Here is a 23,814-nt window from a genome sequence, read left to right on the forward strand (position 1 = left end):
CTGACTGGGACAAAATGGCCGAGCGGCGAGGAAGGTCAAGGCGGCCAGCCCACCTGACCCGGAAGTACCGCCCCTCGCTTTTACCCCGGACGCGAATCCGCCTAGAGGCGGCGGGGGGCAGGGGGCTTCCTGTTTTTTAAGTCTCGTTTTTTTTATTTAAACATGCAAATCACTGATTAGACCTTTGCCAGCTTCAGCGCAGGCATTGCTTACACATTTACTTTGATCTTAACGCGTTGACCTTGTGGTTGTCTTGGCGACCACAGGGGTTGCGGAACAGGCTAAGAAGCAGTTCCCAAGCCCTATCCCTGGAGCGAGACTATGCTGCTCTGGGAGCATCACCTCGCCCCTTCTTGGACGTCAGAGGGGTTGATGGTGGCAGATCGAGGCTACCGGCATCGAACCTTGGTGATACAGCTACGGCCAACAGTTACTCCCTCGGGGCAGGTCGGCCGCGTACCGTTTCATGCCTTGCGAATTAATACGGATTGGTCCACAGAACGCTGGCCACACCTCAGATCCAGTCAAAAATTTGGGGCAATCTTAAGTTTTGAAAAGCACTCACACGACTCTAGGTGATCCAGTAAGCGCTCAAGTTGGATAATAGCAGTTCTTTTATATTAGATCTAAAAGAATCATGTCTTCGAATTAGAGCAAACTGTTTAAAAGTTATAACAAGCACAAATTTGAATAGAGTAGTTGCTGATTCCGAGAAGAATGGTCCAGAATCACAAGTTTCACTCCAGACTGGGCTAGGCCTCAATTTTTCTTCCACCAGCAACTGGTTATGACTAAGTAGGGACTCTACTTTTTCATCTGAAGTAAAATGGAAATGATGAAAATAACTTTACCTAGCCAATGAGATCAGGGCAGGGCTTTAGTCCCCCCACAGATTTTTTTTTTGTGATAATGAGATTTTTGTAATATCTACAGAATTGGTGGTGAATATTGGGTATTTTGTGCTAGTGGAGACTATTAACGTTGCCTTCACTTGTAGCTATTCCAAGAAGGATTTTCAGCTTCATCCACTAAATCCTGGTATATGAATATCTGGGTTAAAATGGTCATCTCCTATAACATATTTGCAAATATATATATGACCATATATTTGCAAAATATGTCACAGAAAGAATATACCTCTTTCTCTGATAGTCTACTTCCTTTTCAAGGTGAGCTGGGACAATCCTCCTGGATATTAGGAGTAGGAATAGGTAAAATTTTGGTTTGTAAAAACAAAGTTACGAGGATTTGGGGGGGGGTGCCTATTTTTATTTAATTTATTTCTTTTAAGACCACTTCCTTGCAATTTCCAGAGAGAAAATACAAAAGAAACAGACTTGGGGAGTTCCCATCGTGGCTCAGTGGTTAACGAATCTGATAAAGAACCATGAGGTTGCAGACTCAATCCCTGGCCTTGCTCAGTGGGTTAAAGTCTGGCGTTGCCGTGAGCTGTGGTGTAGGTTGCAGACACATGGCTGGGATCCTGCGTTGCTGTGGCTCTGGTGTAGGCCTGCGGCTACAGCTCCAATTAGACTCCTAGCCTGGGAATCTCCATATGCTGTGGGAGCAGCCCTAGAAATGGCAAAAAGACAAAAAAAAAAAAAAAAAAAAAAAAGAAAGAAAGAAACAGACTTGGTTTCAAATACATAAAGGGTGTGCTGGAGTTGAAAACATTACTGATAACATTGCTACAAAAGAATGTCAGCTTACTCTAGAGTACTTCAGTATTCCTGAGAAATAAACAGTGATTTCTGTTTCTCACCTGGATGTTCTCAGGAGGGTGTCACTGCTCCTGCTCCTATCTTCAGGACTACATCCACCATGCACCAGTCCCACTTCCTGCCCAGCTCTGAATCTGACATGTTCCCCGCCTGCAGTTCCAGCTTTCTGGAAGGCGGGGTCCTGCGCTCAGACCCAAGGCCACAGGGATATTTTTTAAATTTGTAGCCATAGGAGTTCCCATCATGGCACAGCAGAAACGAATCCGACTGGAAACCATGAGGTTGCAGGTTCGATCCCTGACCTCACTCAGTGGGTTTAGAATATGGCTTTGAGCTGTGGTGTAGGTCGCAGACTTGGCTGGGATCTTGCATTGCTGTGGCTGTGGCATAGGCTGGCAGCTGTAGCTCCGATTGGACCTCTAGCCTGGGAACCTCCATATGCTGCAGGTGCACCCCTAAAAAACAAAATAAATAAATAAAAATTAAAAATCATTTTAAAAAATTTGTAGTGTTAAAAGCGGACAAAGGACAGAAGATAACTTCCCCCTATACTCAGGGGCTGTACCAACAATAGTTTGAAAAGATACATGCATAATTTGAAAAGATACATGCACCCCAATATTCATTGCAGCACTATTTACAACAGTCAAGATATGGAAACAACCTACATGTCCATCCACAGAGGAATGGATACAGATGTGGCACATATATACAATGGAATATTCCTCAGCCATAGAAAAGAATAAAATAATACCATTTGCAGCAACATGGATGGACCTAGAAATTATCTTTGTAAGTGAAGTTATACAGTGAAAGATAAACATATGATATCACATTCAAGTGGAATCTATTAAAAAGGATACAAATGAACTTGTTTGCAGAACAGAAACAAACTCACAGACTTTGAAAAACTATGCTTACTAAAGGGGACAGGTTAGCGGGGAGGGATGGACTGGGAATTTAGGATTGGCATATGCACACTGAGGTATATGAAATGATTGGCCATTGGGGACTTGTTATGTAGCCAGCTAACTCTACCCATTATTCTGTAATAATCTATGTGGGAAAAGAATCTGAGGAGTTCTTGTAATAGTTCAGGAGGTTAAGAACCTGACATAGTCTCCGTGAGGATGAAGGTTCATTCCTTGCCCTTGCTCAGTGGGTTAAGAATCTGAGGGAGTTCCTGTTGTGGCGCAATAGAAACAGAATCTGACTAGTATCTCTGAGGATGTGGATTTGATCCCTGGCCTCACTCTGGTTAAGGATCTGTCATTGCCATGAGCTGTGGTGCAGGTACAGCTCCAATTCCACCCCTAGCCTGGGAACTTTCAGATGCCGCAGGTGCAGCCCTTAAAAAAGAAAAGATCGGGGATTGCCATCAGCTGCCACATAGGTCACAGATGCAGCTCAGATGCAGCATTGCCGTACCTGTGGTATAGGCCGGCAGCTGCAGCTCCAATATGACCCCTAGCCCAGAAACTTCCATATGCTTAAAAAAAGAAAAGAATCTGAAAGGGAATGGATGCGTGTATGTGTATAACTGAATCACTTTGTTGTATAGCAGAAATTAGCTCAACTTTGTAAATCAACTATACTTCAATAGAACTTTTAAAAATGGGGAAAATGGAGTTCCCGTCATGGCTTAGTGGTAACAAACCCAATTGGTATCCATGAGGATGCAGGCCTCACTCAGTAGGTTTAGCATCCATCATTGTCCTGAGCTGTGGTGTACGTCGAAGATGCAGCTCAGATCCCATGTTGCTTTGGCTGTGGTGTAGGCCAGCAGCTACAGCTCTGATTTGACCCTAGCTTGGGAACTTCCATATTCTGTGGGTGTGGCCCTAAAAAGCAAAAAAATTAAAATTAAAATTAAAAATTAAAAAATTAAAATGGGGGAAAAAGGGATCTGGCTTTGTCACTGCTGTGTCTCTGGTTACTGATGTGGCATGGGTTCGACCCCTAATCTGGGAAATTACACTTGCCACAAGTGCTGCCAAAAAAAAAAGAAAGAAAAGAAGAGAAAAAAGTTTAGTCATTTTAAATATGCATGTGACTTAGGAGAAAGATATTTGGTGCTAAGTCCCATCCACAGTTTGATATTAAATCACTTATCATATAGTAAGACCTAATGAAAGATGGTGGCAATAACTGGGCAGGAAGCAAGGTAATGGGGTTGGCTTACACTGGTGGCTTACAACAAATTTGTTATTTCCTTCTTTAAGTGGAGTGTCGTATACATGGTTTTTTAGGAAATATTTGATTTTTTTTTTTTTTTTTTTTGGTCTTTTTGCCTTTTCTAGGGCCGCTCCTGCGGCATATGGAGGTTCCCAGGCTAGGGGTTGAATCGGAGCTGCAGCCAGCGGCCTACACCACAGCCACAGCAACTTGGGATCCGAGCCGCGTCTGCAACCTACACCACAGCTCACGGCAACGCCGGATGGTTAACCCACTGAGCAAGGGCAGGGATCGAACCCGCAACCTCATGGTTCCTAGTCGGATTCCTTAACCACTGAGCCACGATGGGAATTCCTTGATATTTCTTTAAATGAATTATTCCATTATTAAAATAATGATACAATTTTAAAAAAATCCCCGTTTTAAGGATGAGAACTGAAGCAGAGTAAAAAGGATTCAAATCTGTTAAACACACACACACACACACACACACACACACACACTACAGAAAGTTGACTACATGGTCTACCTTTCCTAATAAAACAGTAACTACAGGAGGTTGTGGACAGCAGTGTGGTACCAAGGGAAACTGAACCACCCAGTTGGAGTGAGAACATTGCGATCAGGTACCAGCTCTACCACCTAATCTTGGTCAAGTCATATACCTCTGTGTGTGGTTTTAATGAGAAAATAGGTAAAATTATGTGTGTCCATCTGTTTTACAGGGTTACCATAATTATAAAACAAAAATAGGAAAACAAAACTATACATTGCTGTAAAAATATGAAGAATCTCTCCTGGTGTTAACTACAGAGTGATGGAAGGAGAGAACTTTAGGAAAGGCAAGGAAAGAATGAGTGGCAGAGACAGTGCCAGCAGTTGTACACAATAAACCGTTTTAAAAGTCTGCAATACACCTAGCTCTTTGGCAGTGGAAACAGGTTTAAGATGGAGATTGCTGCAGCTCACATTGCCAGCTCAAAATTAAAAAAAAATTTTTTTTGCCTTTTGGGGCCGCACCCGAGGCATATGGAGGTTTCCAGGCCAGGGGTCCATTCAGAGCCACAACAACACCGGATCTTAGCCAGATCCTTAACCCACTGAGTGAGGCCAGGGATCGAACCCATGTCCTCATGGATGCTAGTTGGATTCCTTAACCGCTAAGCCACGACGGGAACTCCCAAATAAAAATTTTAAGTCAACGCATTCACAGAGGAAAAAACAAATTTCTGCCATCCAAAAAAAAAAAAAAAAACAAAGTTTCAGGCAATCTTTTTAAGACATGGGAAATAAGTGAGAAATAAAAGTACAGGAAAGACAAAACGGCCTGGTTCTAAGCGGCTCTATTTCTCGTCCTGGAGGTTATACCATGCAGCGCGAAAAGATGGACAAAGTGGAAAGGGAAGAGAGGCTTGCGGCGTTAAAGCCACGGACCAGGCCAGAGTCCTAGATAAAACTACAACTCCCAGAAATCCCGGGCCCCAAAAGGGGCGGCCCAACGAGGTGTGGGCGGGGTCGTCAGAGTGAGCCGGGCGCTTTTCCCGCGAGAAATTCGCAGAGAAGAGGCGGGAGTCGCGGCTATGGAAGCGCCGGAGGAGAAAGAGGCGCAGGTGATGGGGTGGGAGCGGGGCTTGGCGGTCTCCGGGAAACCGCGTCTTTGACCCACCAGCTTCGCCTGCGGCTCTCCTGGGCTCGCCACTTTTACTTTCTTCCTCTGCCTGCTCTGCTGGTCCATCTTTAAGTCCCGCCTTCACGATCTGTGAGCCCCTTCTCTGCTTAAAATTCCTCACCTCCACCTTCCTTCTCCGGCCTTTCGCGCTGGGACTCGCGCTTGAAAAGGGATTGAGGGGCCTTCTGAACCCGAACTCACCTTCCAACCAAGCCTCGCTGTTCCCAGCTGCTTCCTCCTAAATTCTCACACCTGACCTGCTTGCGCGTCTCGCATCCCAGCTCTAGGAGTTGGCACCGCGGAGCTTGTGGTGTGTTGGAGACCACTCTTCTTTTCCGACTTTTCAGCTGTAATAATGCTTTAGTACCTGCATATTGAGCTTAGAAGTTATTCGAATGATGCAGAATATTAGCCCATACTACGTAGCTTTGGAAAAGGATGTATTGTTTTCTAGTAATTTTGTTCATTTTGCTTGCTCACTTTTTATTTCCTGACATCTGGTATCTCTCTGCCTAGAGACAAGTTAGGATGTGAGGCACTCAATATTCAATGCTAGAATATTGATAGAAAACGTTTACTTTGCTACTAATTACTTGTTGGTCATATTTGCTTTGAGCCATTGTGATAAACAAGGCTTATAAGATTTTTCGCCACCTCTCCCCCTTTTTTCCCTTTGATTCCCCAGGGATCGTCCCCAGGCCAGGGGTCAAACCCTAGCCACAGCAGCAACCCAAGCTGCTGCAGTGACAGCTTGGGATCCTCAACCCACTGTGCCACAAGGGAACTCCCTAAAATTTGTATACCTTTTAATGGTTAAGGTTGCTGCATGGTTGAAAAAGATATTTGGAGATCATTCCATTCCACAATATGAGGTGAATCCTCGGACAACGGAGATTTTACATCACCTTGCAGAATGCAACAGAGTCCGGGACAGGGATGTCTGCCTGGTAATAGAGGACTTGAAACAGAAAGCAAGGGAATATGAATCAGAAGGTGAGATTGATTCCAGAATTTTGGATAAGATAACTAGAGATAACCAAATTTTATTTTATTTATTTATTTTTTTGTCTTTTTGCCATTTCTTGGGCCACTTCTACAGCATATGGAGGTTCCCAGGCTAGGGGTCGAATTGGAGCCGTAGCCACTGGCCTACACCAGAGCCGCAGCAGCTTGGGATCGGAGCCGCGTCTGCAACCTACACCACAGCTCACGGCAACGCTGGATCCTTTTTTTTTTTTTTGTCTTTTTGCCTTTTCTAGGGCCGCTTCCCGAGGCATATGGAGGTTCCCAGGCTAGGGGTCCAGTTGGAGCTGTAGCTGCCAGCCTACGCCAGGGCCATGGCAACGCCGGATCCTTAACCCACTGAGCAAGGCCAGGGATGGAACCTGCAACCTCATGGTTCTTAGTCAGATTTGTTAACCACTGAGCCACGATGGGAACTCCATAGGTAACCAAATTTTATAACACTGAAGTATACACGACTGATTATAATGTAGACTACTTGTTAGTTTTGCTTCTTTACCCAGATTTGTCTTATACTCTTATTACAGTAACCTAAAAAATCATAAATTTTATTATAGTATACATTTTATTGGTACTCTGATAGTAAAACAATAAATATAACTCCTAAAATATAAGAGTCTAAACTTATTAGCCTTTCACATAAAACATCTTTTGGTCTCTTTCCAGTCTTCATGCTTTAGTTGCAGTGAGGCATCAAGACACTTGAGGAGGCAGCCATGAAATGTGACTTGAACAAATCACTGTGTTGCTCTGAGATTGCATGAGAATTTTCCACTGTGCATATGTAGTTTGGAAAAATGTATTCAACACACCCATTGTTTTTATAATACAAACCACAAAAATAAAGATTGACAAAAGCCTTTTTTATAGGTGGGAATATGCAAAAGATAAAAGAAATGAGACCTACATTTACCCTATACATAAGCAGGTGTATGACATATGTTACATATGATGTTTTGCATGTAGAGCAATCTTTATTGTAATTCTAGTGCTTTTTTCCAGTTTTTTTTTTTTTTTCTTTTTTTTGCGACACCCACATCATATGGAAGTTCTCAGGCTAGGGGTCGACTCAGAACTGCAGCTGCCAGCCTACGCCACAGCAGTGCAGGATCTGAGCCGCGTCTGTGACCTACACCACAGCTCACAGCAACACCGGATTCTTAACCCACTGAGCAGGGCCAGGGATCAAACCCACAACCCCATGGTTCCTAGTCGGATTTGTTAACCACTGAGCCATGACACGAACTCCAAAAGTTGGTTATTTACTGAAGGTTCAGATGTGGTTATTATTTTTTAACCATAAGTTTTTTTTTTTTAATATTTGACCATACCCACAGCATGTGGCAGTTCCAGGGCCAGAATCTGAGGTGTTGGAGAAACAACACCATGTAGTTATGCTGTAGACCACTGGGGATAAGGTATTTTTAAATGAAGCTATGTACATTTTTTTAGACATAATGCTATTGCACACTTAATAGACTAAAGTATAATGTAAACGTAGCTTTTTTCCTTCCACATCCCTGCACCATGTGAAAGTTCCCAGGCTAGGGGTTGATTTGGAGCTGCAGCTGTCTGCCTAAGCAACAGCCGCAGGAGCAGCGGATCCGAGCCTGTTTCGAATTACACCACAGCTTGTGGAAATGCCGGATCCCTCACCCACTGAGCAAGGCCAGGGATTGAACCTGCATCCTCAGGGGTGCTGTTTTCAGGTTCTTAACCCGCTGAGCCACAAGAACTCCAATGTAAACATGACTTTTATATGCACTGGCAAACAAAAAAACCTAAGTAAAGGTGTTAAGGGCAAGGATGTGACTCTGTTAGGTTATTTGCTTTATTATGGTGATCAGGATCTCAGTTATCTCTGAGGTATGCCTCAATTTATATTTTTCAATCTGAAGTGCATCTTCAGTAGACAACATATAGTTAGATCATGGTGTTTTTTTTCCAGTCTTATCTCTGCCTTTTGGTTGGATTACTTAATCCATTCCCATTTAATGTTATCGTTGATATAGTTTGATTTACATCTTCCAGCTTACCTTTGTTTTTTTTTTCCGTCTTTTTGCCTTTTCTAGGGCTGCACCCATGGCATATGGAGGTTCCCAGCCTAGGGGTCTAATCGGAGTTGTAGCTGCCAAGCCTATGCCAGAGCCACAGCAATGTGCAGTCTGAGCCTTGTCTGCAACTTACACCACAGCTCACTGCAACGCCAGATCCTTAACCCACACTGAGCAAGGCCAGGGATCGAATCCGAACCTCATGGTTCTTAGTCGGATTCGTTAACCACTGAGCCACCACGGGAACTCCTTCCAACTTACTTTTAATTTTCTATATATCATATATCATATATTTTGCCCCACTATTTTTCCACTACTTTCTTTTCCATTAAGTAAATTTTTTCTTCTTCTTCTTCTTCTTTTTTTTTTTTGTCTTTTTGCCCTTTCTAGGGCCACTCCTGTGGCATATGGAGGTTTCTAGGTTAGGGGGTTGAATCGGAGCTGTAGACGCCAGCCTACCCAGAGCCACAGCAACGCGGGATCCGAGCCATGTCTGCAACCTACACCACAGCTCATGGCAACACCAGATCCTTAACCCACTGAGCAAGGCCAGGGATCGAACCCGCAACCTCATGGTTCCTAGTTGGATTTGTTAACCACTGAGCCACAATGGGAACTCCCTCTTTTTCTTTTTCTTTTTGTCTTTTTAGGGCCGCACCCATGGCATATGGAAGTTCCCAGGCTAGGGCTTGAATCAGAGCTGTAGCTGCCAGTCTATGCCACACCCACAGCAACGCTGGATCTGAGCTGCGTCTGTGACCTACACCACAGCTCACGGCAACATTGCATCCTTAACCCGCTGAGCCAGGCCAGGGATCGAACTTGCATCCTCCTGGATACTAGTCAGATTTGTTTCTGCTGAGCCATGACGGAACTCCAGTAAATATTTTCTGATGTAACATTTTAATTTCTTCAGTGATTTTTTAACTTTTTTTTTTTTTTGCAGTTTTTTTAGTGTTGTTCTCAGGTTTACAAAAAAATCTTACCAGCTTAGCTTCAGACTTATACTAGCTTAATTCCAGTGAGAGAGGTATATGTTGCCCCTATCTAGCTCTATTCCTCCCCACCTTTTTTCTGGTATTATTGTTAGATATATTATATCTGATAACATTGTAGACTTAATACTATATTGTTATAATGGTTACTATCTGTAGTCATTTCCTTGCCCTTTACACCTTTATTCCCACCACATCCTTTGTCCTATTTTTAGTATATATATTTACATATATATACATATATAAAAAACCCAACAATATGTTATAAACATTTTGTTGTCATTTTTGGCTGCTCTGTGGCATATGGAGCTCCCAGGCCAGGGATCAGATCTGAGCCACAGTCGAGACCTAAGCCGCAGCTTTGGCAACACTGGATCCCACTGAACTTCTCTGGACTTTGTTGTAAATGCACTCAGTTCCATTGGGAGGATGTTGAGAGCTGTTTTATGGCATACTTCTCCCTGCAAACAAAATCTCTGAACTTGTGCTCAAGCTGGGGATGATGGCAAGCTTTTTTCTGGGTGACACCACTGTTGGTGTAGATGGTGAGTGCTTGGTGGAGGGGCGTGCAGCTCCCTTGTGTCATCATGGCTTGCCTTTCTTAGCGTGGAACCACTACTTCATGAGCCATGGTACAGGCCATTAGGGCTTCAGTATTCTCAGTACACCTTACCCAAGTCAAAGCTTTCATTCCAAGAGCAATGGTTGAATGGAAGAAGAAATCCTGCACCTCTCAACCACATTTGCCTAGGACTTAATCTCAGCAATCGATAGTTGGTAGAAGGATGAGAAACACCTGTTCCTCCCAGAAAGAAAGCCCTCTGATTGAGAACTGAGGGCGGAGGGAGCCCTTTGTCCTAAACAGTGTGGAGTGGAGTCTCTGCTGCTGAGCTAGGAGAGAGGAGGAGAGAATGGTCTTGATTCTAATACCACAAACTCTCACTTTCCTCATTGAATTTTCATAGATTGTCTTGAATAGGTATTTCTTCATTTGCTGTTTGTCCTTAGAACCATTTCCAGAAGCTTTAAATAGTTGTGTTTTGTTTTGGGTTTTTGTTTTGTTTTGTTTTTACAATTTTCACCAATTTCATTGGAAAGTAGGTCACCAGAACTCATACTGTTATGTTGGAAGTCAAACACCTGGTGGATTGATTTTTGGCAAAGGTAACAAGACAATTTAACAGAGGCAAGAATAGCCTTTTCAATGAATAGTACTGGGCTAGTTAGATATCCATGTGGATAAAAATGAAGTTAAACCCTGCCTCAGATAATATATAAGAATTAACTCAAGGAGTTACCGTTGTGGCTCAGTGGTTAACGAATCTGACTAGGAACCATGAGGTTGCGGGTTCGATCCCAGTGGTTAACGAATCTGACTAGGAACCATGAGGTTGCGAGTTCGATCCCTGGCCTTGCTCAGCGGGTTAGGGATCCAGCATTGCCGTGAGTTGTGGTGTAGGTTGTAGACGCAGCTCAGATCCCTGCGTTGCTGTGGCTCTGGCGTAGGCCGGTGGCTACAGCTCCGATTCGACCCCTAGCCTGGGAACCTCCATATGCCATGGGAGCAGCCCAAGAAATGGCAAAAAGACAAAAAGACAAAAAAAAAAAAAAAAAAAAAAAAAAAAGAATTGAATGAAAAACCTAAATGTAAGAGCTAAATCTGAAACTCAGAAGACAATCATTAGTCTGTATCTTCATGATCTTGGATTTGGCAATGACTTCTAAGAACACAAGCAACAAAAGAAAAAGTAGGTAAATTGGACATCATCAAAATTAAAACCTTTTGTTCTCAAAGGACCATCAAGTAAATGAAAAGACAATCCACAGAATGAGAGAAAATATTTGCAAATCGTATATAGGATGAGGAATTTCTATCTGTAACACATAAATAATTCTTGGAGTTCCCATCGTGCCACAGTGGTTAACGAATCCGACTAGGAAGCATGACGTTGCGGGTTTGATCCCTGATCTTTCTCAGTGGGCTAAGGATCCGGTGTTGCTGCGAGCTGTGGTGTAGGTTGCAGACACAGCTCGGATCCCGCATTGCTGTGGCTCTGGCGTAGGCTGGTGGCTACAGCTCTGATTAAACCCCTAGGCTGGGGACCTCCATATGCTGTGGGAAGCAGTCCTAGAAAAGGCAAAAAGATGGAAAAAAAAATCTTATGTCTCTGAATAATAGCAATTTTAGACTCAAGGGGAAGTTCCCATTGTGGGTGAGCGGATTAAGAATCTGACGTAGTTTCTGTGAGGATGCAGGTTCAATCCCTGGCCTCACTAAGTGGGTTAAGGATCTGGCATTACCAACAGCTACAGCATGGATCACAGATGCAGCTCAGATTTGATGTGGCTGTGGCTCTGATTTCGGCCTACAGCTGCAGCTCCGATTCGACCCCTAGCCTGGGAACTTACATATGCCACAGATGCGTCCATAAAAAGAAAAAAAAAATGGATGAGGAAAATGAATATACATTTCTCCCAGAAAGATATACAAATGTCTAGTAAGTATAGCATTGTTAGCCATCAGGGACATGCAACTCAAAACCATATTCCACTTTACATCTACAAGTATGGCTATAGTCAAAAAGATAAATATTAGGAGTTCTCTGGTGGCTCAGCAGGTTGGGGATCTGGTGTGACTGCTGTGGCTCTGGTTGCTGCTGTGGTGCAGGTTTGATCCCTGGCCCAGGAACTTCTGCATGCCATAGGTGTGGCTGTAAAAAAAAAAAAAAAAGACAAATGTTCACGCCTTATTATCATTTTATTGATCATTATTCAGTTCTTTTAATAATCGCTGCAAAAAGAATAACTTGGTGAAGGTGAAAATGTAGAGAAATTGCAAATTTCATACACTTCTAGTGGGAATGTAAAATTAATAGCTTTGGAAAACAGGCTGACAAGTCTTCAAGCAGTTAACCATGGAGTTACCATATGACCAGCTGTTCCACTCCTAGGTATATACCCAAGAAAAATGGAAAAATATATTTATATAAAAACCTATACATAGAATTTTTTTTTTTTTTTTTTAGAGCCACACCTGCGACACATGGAAATTCATAGGCCAGGGGCTGAATCACACTTTCAGCTGCTCACCTACACTACCACAGCCACAGCAATGTGGGATCTGAGCCACGTCTGAAACCTACACCACAGCTCATGGCATGGCCAGTTGCTTAAATGCTTTACCCACTGAGTGAGGCCAGGAATCGAACCTGCATCCTCATGGATACTGGTCGGGTTCATGTTATCTGCTGAGCCATGACGGGAACTCCTATATGTAGATGTTTGTAGCAATATTATTCATAATAATAGACCAAATGTGGAAGCACTCAAGGTGTTCATCAGTGAATGAATGGATAAATAAAATGTGATAAATCTGTACAATGGAATTAAAAAGGAATGAAATGCTGTTACCTGCTACACCATGGATGAACCCTGAAGCTGTTATGTTAAGTGAGAGAAGCCAGTCACAGAGGCCACATACCATATGATATGACATATGAAACATCTAGAATAGGCAAATGAAAAGAGACAGAATATAGATTGTGGTTGTTAGGGCTTCATGGGTTGGGGAGTTTGAAAATGATGAGTTAGGAGTGTGAGATTTCTTTTGGGGTGATTAAAATGTTCTGAAATTGTTGGTATTTATGGGTATATAGTAAAAGCCATTGAATTATATACTTTAGATGGGTGGATTATATAATATGTGAAAAATTTCAATAAAACTTAAAAATTAAAGCAAAATAAAGATCTTAGTCATCATAGAATTCTTATGTCTTTTCAGCCAAGCATCTTCAAGACCTTCTCATGGAGAGTGTGAACTTTTCCCCTGCCAATCTCTCTAGCGCTGGCTCTAAGTATCTGAATGCTTTGGTTGACAGTGCAGTGGCCCTTGAAACAAAGGATACCTCACTAGCTAGGTAATTCTTGTGACAGTTTTAGTTTCTGCAGTTGCATATGCTATAAGTTATTGACCTAAGGAGCTTTTGTTTCTCAGGATAATTCTATATAGGAAATTAACAATATGTTAGAAACCCTGAATTTTGTTAACTCCTTATCATTGCTAGTGAGTATGTGTAATTCACTCAGGTAAACCTGGTGTTAGTTAAATTGTAATCTTTTCTTTCAGGATTAGATATGTGAGGTTGATTCTCATGTATATTTGAAAAGGGATTAGGTATCACATTGTTCCTTGTGAAAAATAAGAAAAGCAGTAGGCTAAAACATCTGGTTGAGCATAGTGAGTTTTGGTTACGTCCCTACCCTACTGGAAAGAGTAGGTTAAAGAACTTCATTTGGAGTTCCCATTGTAGTTCAGCGGGTTAAGAATCTGACTAGTATCCATGAGATGTGGGTTCAATCTCTGGCCTCACTCAGTGGGTTAAGGATCTGGCTCTGTCGTTGCTGTGTGGTGTAGGTCACAGATGGGGCCCTGATCCCACCTTGCTGTGGCTGTGGTGTAGGCCAGCAGCTGCAGCTCTGATTTGATCCGTAGCCTGGGAACTTCCATAGGCCGCAGGTGCGGCCCTAAAAAGACCAATAAATAAATAAATACCTTCATTCTTTGTAACAGGCATCTCACCTATATCATGACATTATTCTTCTAACAACCTTAAGAGGAAGCTGAGGTTCAGGAGGGGTGGGTTGAATAATTTCTCTGAGGTAGTAGATGGCAGAGTTGGGATTCAAACCCAGTCTGACTCCAAAGTCCATAGGACTATCACTGGTGCCTGCATCTTAACTAAGACTACCACTCCAATTTATAATCAGAAAACTATGTAGCTATTCTGCTTAAGGGCTGAAACAAGGGCTTGGAATATATATGTGTGTATGTGTGCGTGCACGCATGAACAGTTGAGTTTTAGGTATAAGATCATGTAGGGTCTTATGGTAGCAGAAACCTAGAACTAAGAAATCTATAACTAAGTCAATTCAGCAGGTACCAAATACTAATTGTATACTAGGCATATAGTATATATATATATATATGTAACTCTCTTTTTTTTTTTGCTTTTTAGGGCCACGCTGGCAACATATGGAAGTTTCCAGGCTAGGGATCTAATTGGAACTACAGCTGCCAGCCCACGCCACAGCCACAGCAACGCCAGATCTGAGACAAGTTTGCAACCTACACCACATTCACGGCAACACCAGATCCTTAACCCACTGAGCGAGGCCAGGGATGGAACCCACAACCTCATGGTTCCTAGTCAGATTCTTTTCCACTTCGCCAAGATGGGAACTCCTACATATAACTCTATATGAAACTCTCTATCTTCCCCCCTTCCCTCTTTCTCTCTCTTTCTACGTGTGTGTGTGTGTGTGTGCGTACATGCGCACGCACACCCACATAGGCACTGTGGAGCAGAAATGAACAGAATAATAAATGCCAGTCTCTCTGCTCAAGGTAAATTAAGGGAGATGAGCATGTAAAATTGTAACTTAGTTTGAAGTCTGCCATAGTACAAGAAAATACAAGTGGTAGCACGGAAGCACAGAGAAAGGGGTAGTGTGTTCTAGGGTAGGAGTCTTATTTGAGTTTTGAAAGACAAATGGAAATTTTCCAACTGAAGAGTCTTTCAGGCAATGAGAGCACCATGTAAAATATCAAGAGTATGAAATATCTTGGTTAAAGATACCCCATATAGAAACAAAATCATTTTTAGAAATGAGGAATAATTGTAATTACTGTCCTTAATGTTCATCTATGTGACCAGAGTCTTCTTTTAGTTTTATCCCTGCAGTGAATGATTTGACCTCTGATCTTTTTCGCACCAAATCCAAAAATGAAGAAATCCAGCTTGAACTGGGAAAACTGGAGAAAAATCTAACTGCAGCTTTAGTATTAGAAAAATGTCTACGAGAGTAAGTAAATGAGTTGGAAATGGTGACAATGTTTATTATGAAGGCAATAACAGGACACTGTAAGATTTAGTTTTGGCAATAGATATGATTTAAAACAACACCTTAGGAAATGGGAAGATAAAACGTTTTTATTGTGAGTTTTTTCTTTTGGCTGTACCTGTGGCATATGGAAGTTCCTGGGCCAAGGTTCAAATCTGAGCCCCTGCTGTGACCTGAGCCATAGCTGTGGCAATGCTGAATCCTTAACCTGCCGTGCCACAGTAGGGGCTCCAATAAATTTTTTTTTAAGTAGGAAGTGACATAGGTGAAGGTAGGAGAGGTTGGGTACATACTTTTACCCTTTACTTTATACTGTTTATTACTTTTTTCCCTCTTTTCTACAAATAATGTTTTTGATTTTCAAAATGTATGTGAATTTTTTTAACTGATAAACCATAGTGCAACTTAAAGTCACATTATATTTTGTCTCCCTTTCTTACTCTGGTATCCCTCTTGATGTTGTGGACCTTCTTCAGGGCCCTCTAGCCCCAGAGACTAGACGCTGTGGATGGGGAGTATGTATATACACAAGTAATTTGGTTGTGTGTAAATTTTCCAACAGATATTGGCTATGTATATACAAAACCTTGCATCATGTCACATTTAGACGAGAGGCCTTTGGGACCTCTTTAGGATCTGCTAAGTCACTTTTTTCTTTTCTTTTTTTTTTTTTTTTTTTTTTTGTCTTTTTGCTTTTTCTAGGGCCACTCCTGCGGCATATGGAGGTTCCCAGGCTAGGGGTCTAATCAGAGCTGTAGCCCCTGGCCTTTGCCAGAGCCACAGCAATGCGGGATTTGAGCCGCGTCTGCAACCTATACCATAGCTTACGGCATCGCCGGATCCTTAACCCACTGAGCAAGGCCAGGAATTGAACCCACAACTTCATGGTTCCTAGTCGGATTCGTTAACCACTGAGCCACGACGGGAGCTCCGCTAAGTCAATTTTGTAAGCAGCAGATCTACTTTGTTGAAGAATAATTGCCAGAGTTCCCTTCATAGTTCAGCGGTTTACAAACCCAACTAGGATCCATGAGGATTCAGGTTCGATCCCTGGCCTTGCTCAGTGGGTTGGCAATCCGGTGTTGCCATGAGCTGTGGTGTAGGTTGCAGAGGCGGCTTGGATCCTTCGTGGCTATGGCTGCGGCGTAGGCCAGCAGCTGTAGCTCCGATTCTACCCCTAGCCTGGGAACTTCATATGCTGCGGGTGTGGCTCCCTCTTCCCCCCAAAAGAATAATTGCCATAGGAAAAAAAGAAGGAAAAAAATAATTTAAAAATAATAAATTTTTAAAAAGAAGCATTGGCATAGATTAATCTTAAAATGATTCAGCATTCCTTGAGAAAAATCCCAGGTGGCAACATGGAGGGTAAGATGACCTAGAAGAATGCACTGAAGCATTCAGGGTTATAAGATCTATGGTAGAAAAGCCATCAAGTATGTTATCTGCTCTTGGCTAATCGAGAGTTGAATTCAAAACGTAATAGAGTTTCTTTTTATAATAATCTCATCGAGAAGAAAATATCCTCAACTTTACTTTTTAAAGGGATCTGAAGAAGGCAGAGTTGCATCTGTCCATGGAAAGAGCCAAAGTTGACAATCGTCTTCAGAACATGGACTTCCTAAAAGCCAAGGCAGAGGAGTTCAGATCTGGAATTAGAGCTGCAGAGGTTTGTATGGAGGGCTGAATGTATTTAGCTCTTTTCAGACTTTTCTTTTTCACTTTCATCCTCACAATGAGGCAGTATTACTTTTCCCTTTTTATGACAAAGGAACTGCAGAGAAAATAGGTAACTTGCCCAGGGTTATACAGCTACTTAGCAGCAGATGGCAGTTCAAATGCAGGCAGCCAGGCCCTGAAGCTCAGTGTTTTAAGCACTGTACTCATCTTGTCACAAATCTCTGACTGTCTGAAATGATTGACATACAACCTAAAAGTGCTTAGAAGCAGGTATAGTTTTTCATTCTTGTTTTGTAGCTTCTTTTTTTTTTTTTTTTTTTTTTTTTTTCCTTTTTAGGGCCACACTTGCAGCATATGGAGATTCTTAGGCTAGGGGTCCAGTCGGAGCTACAGCTGCCAGCCTATGCCACAGCCACAGCAGCACAGGATCCAAGCCGCGTCTGCAGCCTACACCACAGCTCACAGCAATGCTGGATCCTTAACCCACTGAATGAGGCCAGGAATCGAACCTGTAACCTCATGGTTCCTAGTCGGATTTGTTTACACTGCACCACAACGGGAGCTCCTGTAGCTTCTCTTTATAGTGTTAAATATTGAAGATATTTATGATGGTCACATGCAAAATAATTTTTTAAACTGAACTCCCTTTTTTTTCATTGTAGAAGCAACTTTCAGCCAGGGGAATGGATGCTTCTCTGTCTCATCAGTCACTGGTAGCACTTTCAGAGGTGAGCTGACTTTAACCCAGTTTAATTTTCTTTAAAATATTAGTGCAGGGCTTCCCTAAAGGTCTAGTGGTTAGGATGTGGCACCTTCACCACTGCAGCGCAGGTTCCATCTGGGAAGTGAGATCCCACAGTCAAAAAAATAAATAAAAATTGGGGCACAATCTGCTTTTTCATTTGTTTCTTTCTGTGGATCTTTATTCAGTGATGATCTGGTTTTTTTCCCTTTACCTCTGTACTTTATGTTCACCAATATTTATATCTTTATTACTGGTTTAGCTATAATTTTCTTGCAATTGTTTGATTTCCTTTACTTATTGCTATATGTTTGGAACTCCTTGCTGGAGTCAGTTATATGTTATTGATTTATTTATTGAACACATGTATCGAGAGACTACAAGCTGACCATGTAGGTCCTCCTCTTTCTTCTCTTTCAGTGTATAGCAAAAAAACAGGCCCCAAACTCCTAGAGGGTGCAATTCTGGGGCTTTAGGTTGTATAAAGGTTCTATCTATTTTTGTGGGAAGAGGGAGAAACAAGGGGTCTTGTGTTTTGTTTTGTCCTTTGATTTTGGACTCTAAAATTGACAGTTCATAAATATGTATGTCAGTTATTCCCTGACATTCTGATTCCTCTTAATCACGTTATTTTGTATTTCTAGGCAGCACATTTAAAATCTTATTCTTCATAAATGGGAGGATAACTTTCCTGTTTTCGCACCTTATAAAAATTGTTTCCTTTGGTAGCCATTTATCTTTGAAGCTCTTTATTTGTTACATTATTTTAAATATCCGAATGTTAATGCTTTGTCATAATAAACGTGACAAATAAAATTTCGGAAATGGGCAGTGTTGAAAGTTCCCTGGTGGGTCAGCAGACTAAGAATCCAGAGTTGTCATTGCTGTGGCTAGTGTAGCTGCTGTGGCACAGGTTCAATCCCTGGCCTGGGGACTTCTGCATATCACAGGTGCAGCCAAAAAAAAGAAAGAAAAAAAAATAAGAAATGGGCAGTGTTTAGTTACATTTTGAATACCCCTATTACTCTATAACTCTGTGGGTTTTGTTTTGTTTTTTTAAACCTCCAGAAACTGGCAGAACTAAAACAACAGACTATGCCTTTGAAGAAAAAATTGGAGTCCTATTTAGATTTGATGCCGGTAATTATTTTTATGAATAATTCTTCTCCTCCAGTTTTCCCCAAGGGCAATAAACGATCATGAAAATACTGGGTCCATGTTTAAGGGTTTAAAGTCTATGCTGAAATTCATCATTGTATGTACATTGGATATACTTTCTATAAGGTTTTTTGTGTTTTGAAAATGATTGTTAGTTTTTTTCGCCTTGCGTCCCTGTTGAAGCAACATTATCTTTCCTTATTTTATTTTCCTTAAGAATCCATCTCTTGCTCAGGTGAAAATTGAAGAAGCAAAGCGAGAATTAGTAAGTAGTTCCATGTTTTTTCCTTCAGACTTTTAAAAAATAAATGCTGACATAACTTGTTAGAAATGGCAGGAAAGATAGAGGCAGAGATGGGAGCAATGAGATCTCAAGCAGGTTTATCAATTAACAGAGTGGCTGGGAGCACTGAGCAGAGAGAGCTTAGGCTCCCTGCAGCTTAGAGAGCAGCTAGTTATATAGGGAAAGGGGTATTTTCTACTTTTTGTTTTTCTTTTTAGGGTTACACCCATGGCACGTGGAAGTTCCCAGGCTAGGGGTTGAATCAGAGCTACAACACAGTCACAGCAGCACAGGAACCAAGCCACATTTCGACCTACACCACAACTCATGGCAATGCCAGATCCTTAACCCACTGAGCAAGGCCAGGGATCGAATCCACATCCTCATGGATCCTAGTCAGTTTTGTTAACCCCTGAGTCACAAGAGAATTCCCGGTAATTTCTATTTTTTTTTAATTTAATGATTTTTATTTTTTTCCATTATAGCTGGTTTACAGTGTTCTGTCAATTTTCTACTGTAGAGCAAGGTGACCCAGTCACACATACATATATACATTCCTTTTTCTCACATTATCATGCTCTATCACAAGTGACTACATATAGTCCCCAGTGTTATACAGCAGTATCTCATTGCTTATCCATTCCAAAGGCAATAATTTGCATCTATTAACCCCAAGTTCCCAGTCCATCCCACTCCCTTCCCCTCCCCCTTGGCAACCACAAGTCTGTTCTCCATGTCCATGATTTTCTTTTCTGTGGAAAGGTTCATTTGTGCCATATATTAGATTCCAGATATAAGTGATACCGTATGGTATTTGTCTTTCTCTTTCTGACTTACTTCACTTAGTATGAGAGTCTCTATTTCCATACATTATTTTGTTCCTTTTTATGGCTGAGTAGTATTCCATTATGTATATACACCACATGTTCTTAATCCATTCATGTGTAGATAGATGGACCTTTAGGTTGTTTCTATGTCTTGGCTATTGTGAATAGTGCTGCAGTGAACACACGGGTGAATAGTGCTGCAGTGAACACACAGGTGCATGTATCTTTCTCAAGGAAAGTTTTGTCGGGTTATACACCCTAGAGTGGGATTGCTGGGTCATATGGTAGTTCTATATATAGTTTTCTGAGGTACCTCCATACTGTTTTCCATAGTGGTTGTACCAGTTTACATTCCCACCAACAGTGCAAGAGGCTTCCCTTTTCTCCACACACTCTCCAGCATTTGTTATTTGTGGACTTATTAATGGTGGCCATTCTGCCAGGTGTGAGGTGGTACTTCATAGTAGTTTTGATTTGCATTTCTCTAATAATCAGTAATGTTGAGCATTTTTTATGTGCTTGTTGGCCATCTGTATATGTTCTTTAGAGAAATGTCTATTCAGGTCTTTCGCCCATTTTTCAATTGGATTGTTGTTTTCTTTGCTGTCCAGTTGTATAAATTGTTTGTGTGTATTACAGATTAAGCCCTTGTCTTAATCTTGTTGCATCCTTTGAACTGGTAGTTTCTATTTTTAACACATTCTATTTTTAGCACAGTTTGTGATAGCTTGAGAAACAGGGAAGATACAAGTTATGTTGCTACAATTAAATAGTTTCTCCAGCTATTTTTGTTTTGAAGGTTTGTATTTCATGAGGTTCTTTTTGTTGCAAAGCCTCTGGCTTTTGCCACATTTTAGTTCTTTTCCACCCTACAGTTACCACCTAACATAACTAAAGCTCCCTTCCTCCTCTTTCTTTCCTTCCTACTCAGGGGTAAACCAAAGTCCCAAAATTGCTGTGTTTCATTCTCATGCATCTTTTAATACTCTTTTGATACATATATATATTGCCTTTGATAAAAACATATATGTTGGGAGTTACCTTGTGGTGCAGCAGGTTAAGGTTCCGACCTTGTCACTGCAGTGGCCTCGGTTGCTGCTGTGGCATGGGTTCAGTCCCTGGCCCAGGAATTTCCACATGCTGTGAGTGCAGCCAAAAAAACATAGTGGTCTTTGAAATTTTTGTATGTGTTTTCCTGGGTGGAAAAGGGGAGTTGAGAGAATATTCCAGGCAAAAGACATTAGCAGAAACATAAGAGCTGAAAAATGGAGGACTTTTCCAAGCTTTGGCAGTCCAGCTGCTTAGGAGGATACCGTGGAAGATAGGGCTGAGAAAGAGCAACTGGTTTATGAGATGAAGAACCTTCAGTATAAAGATGGTTGAACTTCGGGGCTGTAGTGGACCACTGAAAGTTTCTGTTTGTTTTGCTTTGCTTTTCAGGGCCACACCTGCAGCATATGAAAGTTCCTAGGCTAGGGGTCCAATCAGAGCTGCAGCTGCTGGCCTACATCACAGCCACAGCAACCTGGGATCTGAGCCATGTCTGCGACCTATACCACAGCTCACAGCAATGCCGGATCCTTAACCCACTGAGCGAGGCCAGGGATTGAACCTGCATCCTCATGGATACTAGTTGGGTTTGTAACCAACCGAGCCACAATGGGAACTCCCTCCTTGTTTTTAAGCTAAAAAGATATGTGATCAAGGTTATGCTTTGGATCAGGCCAGGACTTTTAAGAAGATTTTTCTGGGAGTTCCCGTCGTGGTGCAGCGGAAACGAAACTGACTAGGAACCATGAGGTTGTGAGTTCGATCCTTGGCCTCGATCAGTGGGTTAGGCCGCACGCCCTAATAAGACAAAAGGAAAAAAAAAAAAAAGATTTTTCTGGAATCAATGTAAAGGGTGGATTACAGAAGGGAGAAAGAAATTTGCATGGAGTTCCCGTCGTGGCGTAATGGTTAACGAATCCGACTAGGAACCATGAGGTTGTGGGTTCGATCCCTGCCCTTGCTCAGTGGGTTCATGATCCGGCGTTGCCGTGAGCTGTGGTGTAGGTTGCAGACGCGGCTCGGATCCCGCGTTGCTGTGGCTCTGGCGTAGGCCGGTGGCTACAGCTCCGATTCAACCCCTAGCCTGGGAACCTCCATATGCCACGGGAGCGGCCCAAGAAATAGCAACAATGACAACAACAACAACAACAAAAAAGACAAAAGACAAAAAAAAAAAAAAAAAAAAAAGAAAAGAAAAAAGAAATTTGCAGAAACCAGTTGGCCTATTTAGGCCAGATGAGAAGTAATGAAAACAGTGGCAATGCGGTTGGAAAAGAGTGATGAGAGGCATTGTAGAAGCATGTTGTTTGAGGGGTAAAGGTCAGAAAAAAATCTATTCATGTATCATTGCATTCATTCATCTCATTTTTTCCCCCTTTAGATGTTTATTAGAATCAGGAGTCTGAAAATTTGGGGGTTTGGGAAGGTGGGGGGGATGTAAAGCAAGAAATATGCCAGAGCATTATTTAATGTTCCTAACGGTATTTTTATTTTATTTATTTATTTATTTATTTTGGTCTTTTTAGGGCCGAGACTGCAGTATATGGAGATTCCCAGGCTAGAGGTCCATTCAGAGCTGTAGCTGCCAGCCTACGCCACAGCCACAGCAATGCCAAATCCGAGCCTTGTCTGTGACCTAACACCACAGCCACAGCAACACCCGGATCTTTAACCCACTGAGCAAGGCCACGGATCAAACCCGAAACCTCATGGTTCCTAGTCAGATTCGTTTCCACTATGCCACACAGGAACGCCCATAATGGTATTTTTTAAAATTGTCCGTTTAAATGTTTTTCCTTTTTGCTTTCTTTGTTTTAAATAACATGAGAAGTTAGAGCACCTTTTTTAATGTCCTTATTTATAATATTTCTGATGTTTCTTTTTTTCCTGTAGGATACAATTGAAGCTGAACTTACAAAGAAAGTAAACATGATGGAACTGTGACCAAAGCCAAATAAATTTCATCGTTCTTAACACAGTAAATTGAATAGGACTTTAAAGAATTATTTCGCCATAGCAGTCTTTAATAACTTAATTTCTGTGTTCTTTGATGAGATAATAATGTCATTATTGATAGGATAGTGGTTTCTGGTTGTATATTGCATTCTTATGCCCAAATACATCACTTTCATTTCAAAAACATTAGTTTTCTGTGTTGGTGGTAGTTAAACATCTTTCAGTAGTTCTCTTAGGTGAATAAACATCATGCAGTTCATGCAGTGGCTCATCAGGTCAGCTAAGTGAAAGGGGAGTGTCCTTTAGTTATTTTTCTCCCCCCAACCAGGATTTGCTGTCATTCTTTCACCTGCCTACCTCCAAATGTTAATATATACAGGAATTTAGTTTCTGAAAAATATGACCCTTTAAGTCAATATTAGGAAGATAGAATAATTCAACACATGATGGAGACCTATATATACTTCACACTTTATGTCAGGAAAATTCCTAGAAATTAAAGATTTAAATATATATACATTTTTAAAAAGATAACAAAAGAAATCATGGAGGAGTTTTCATGTTTTGATTTTTAAATAATCAT

At 41.7% G+C, this 23,814-nt stretch overlaps 1 protein-coding gene across 1 annotated transcript; it reads left to right on the forward strand.

Moving 5' to 3' along the window:
* HAUS1 (HAUS augmin like complex subunit 1) lies at positions 5,462-23,410 on the forward strand. The gene is given in 9 exon segments (NM_001185166.1): positions 5,462-5,506; positions 6,384-6,558; positions 13,419-13,554; positions 15,365-15,499; positions 17,081-17,204; positions 17,878-17,943; positions 19,026-19,097; positions 19,333-19,380; positions 23,169-23,410. Coding segments are annotated over 9 exon segments (837 nt in total). The 5' UTR covers positions 5,462-5,476; the 3' UTR covers positions 23,220-23,410.

The sequence above is a fragment of the Sus scrofa genome, chromosome 1, assembly GCF_000003025.6.
Source record: "Sus scrofa isolate TJ Tabasco breed Duroc chromosome 1, Sscrofa11.1, whole genome shotgun sequence".
Lineage (NCBI taxonomy): Eukaryota > Metazoa > Chordata > Mammalia > Artiodactyla > Suidae > Sus > Sus scrofa.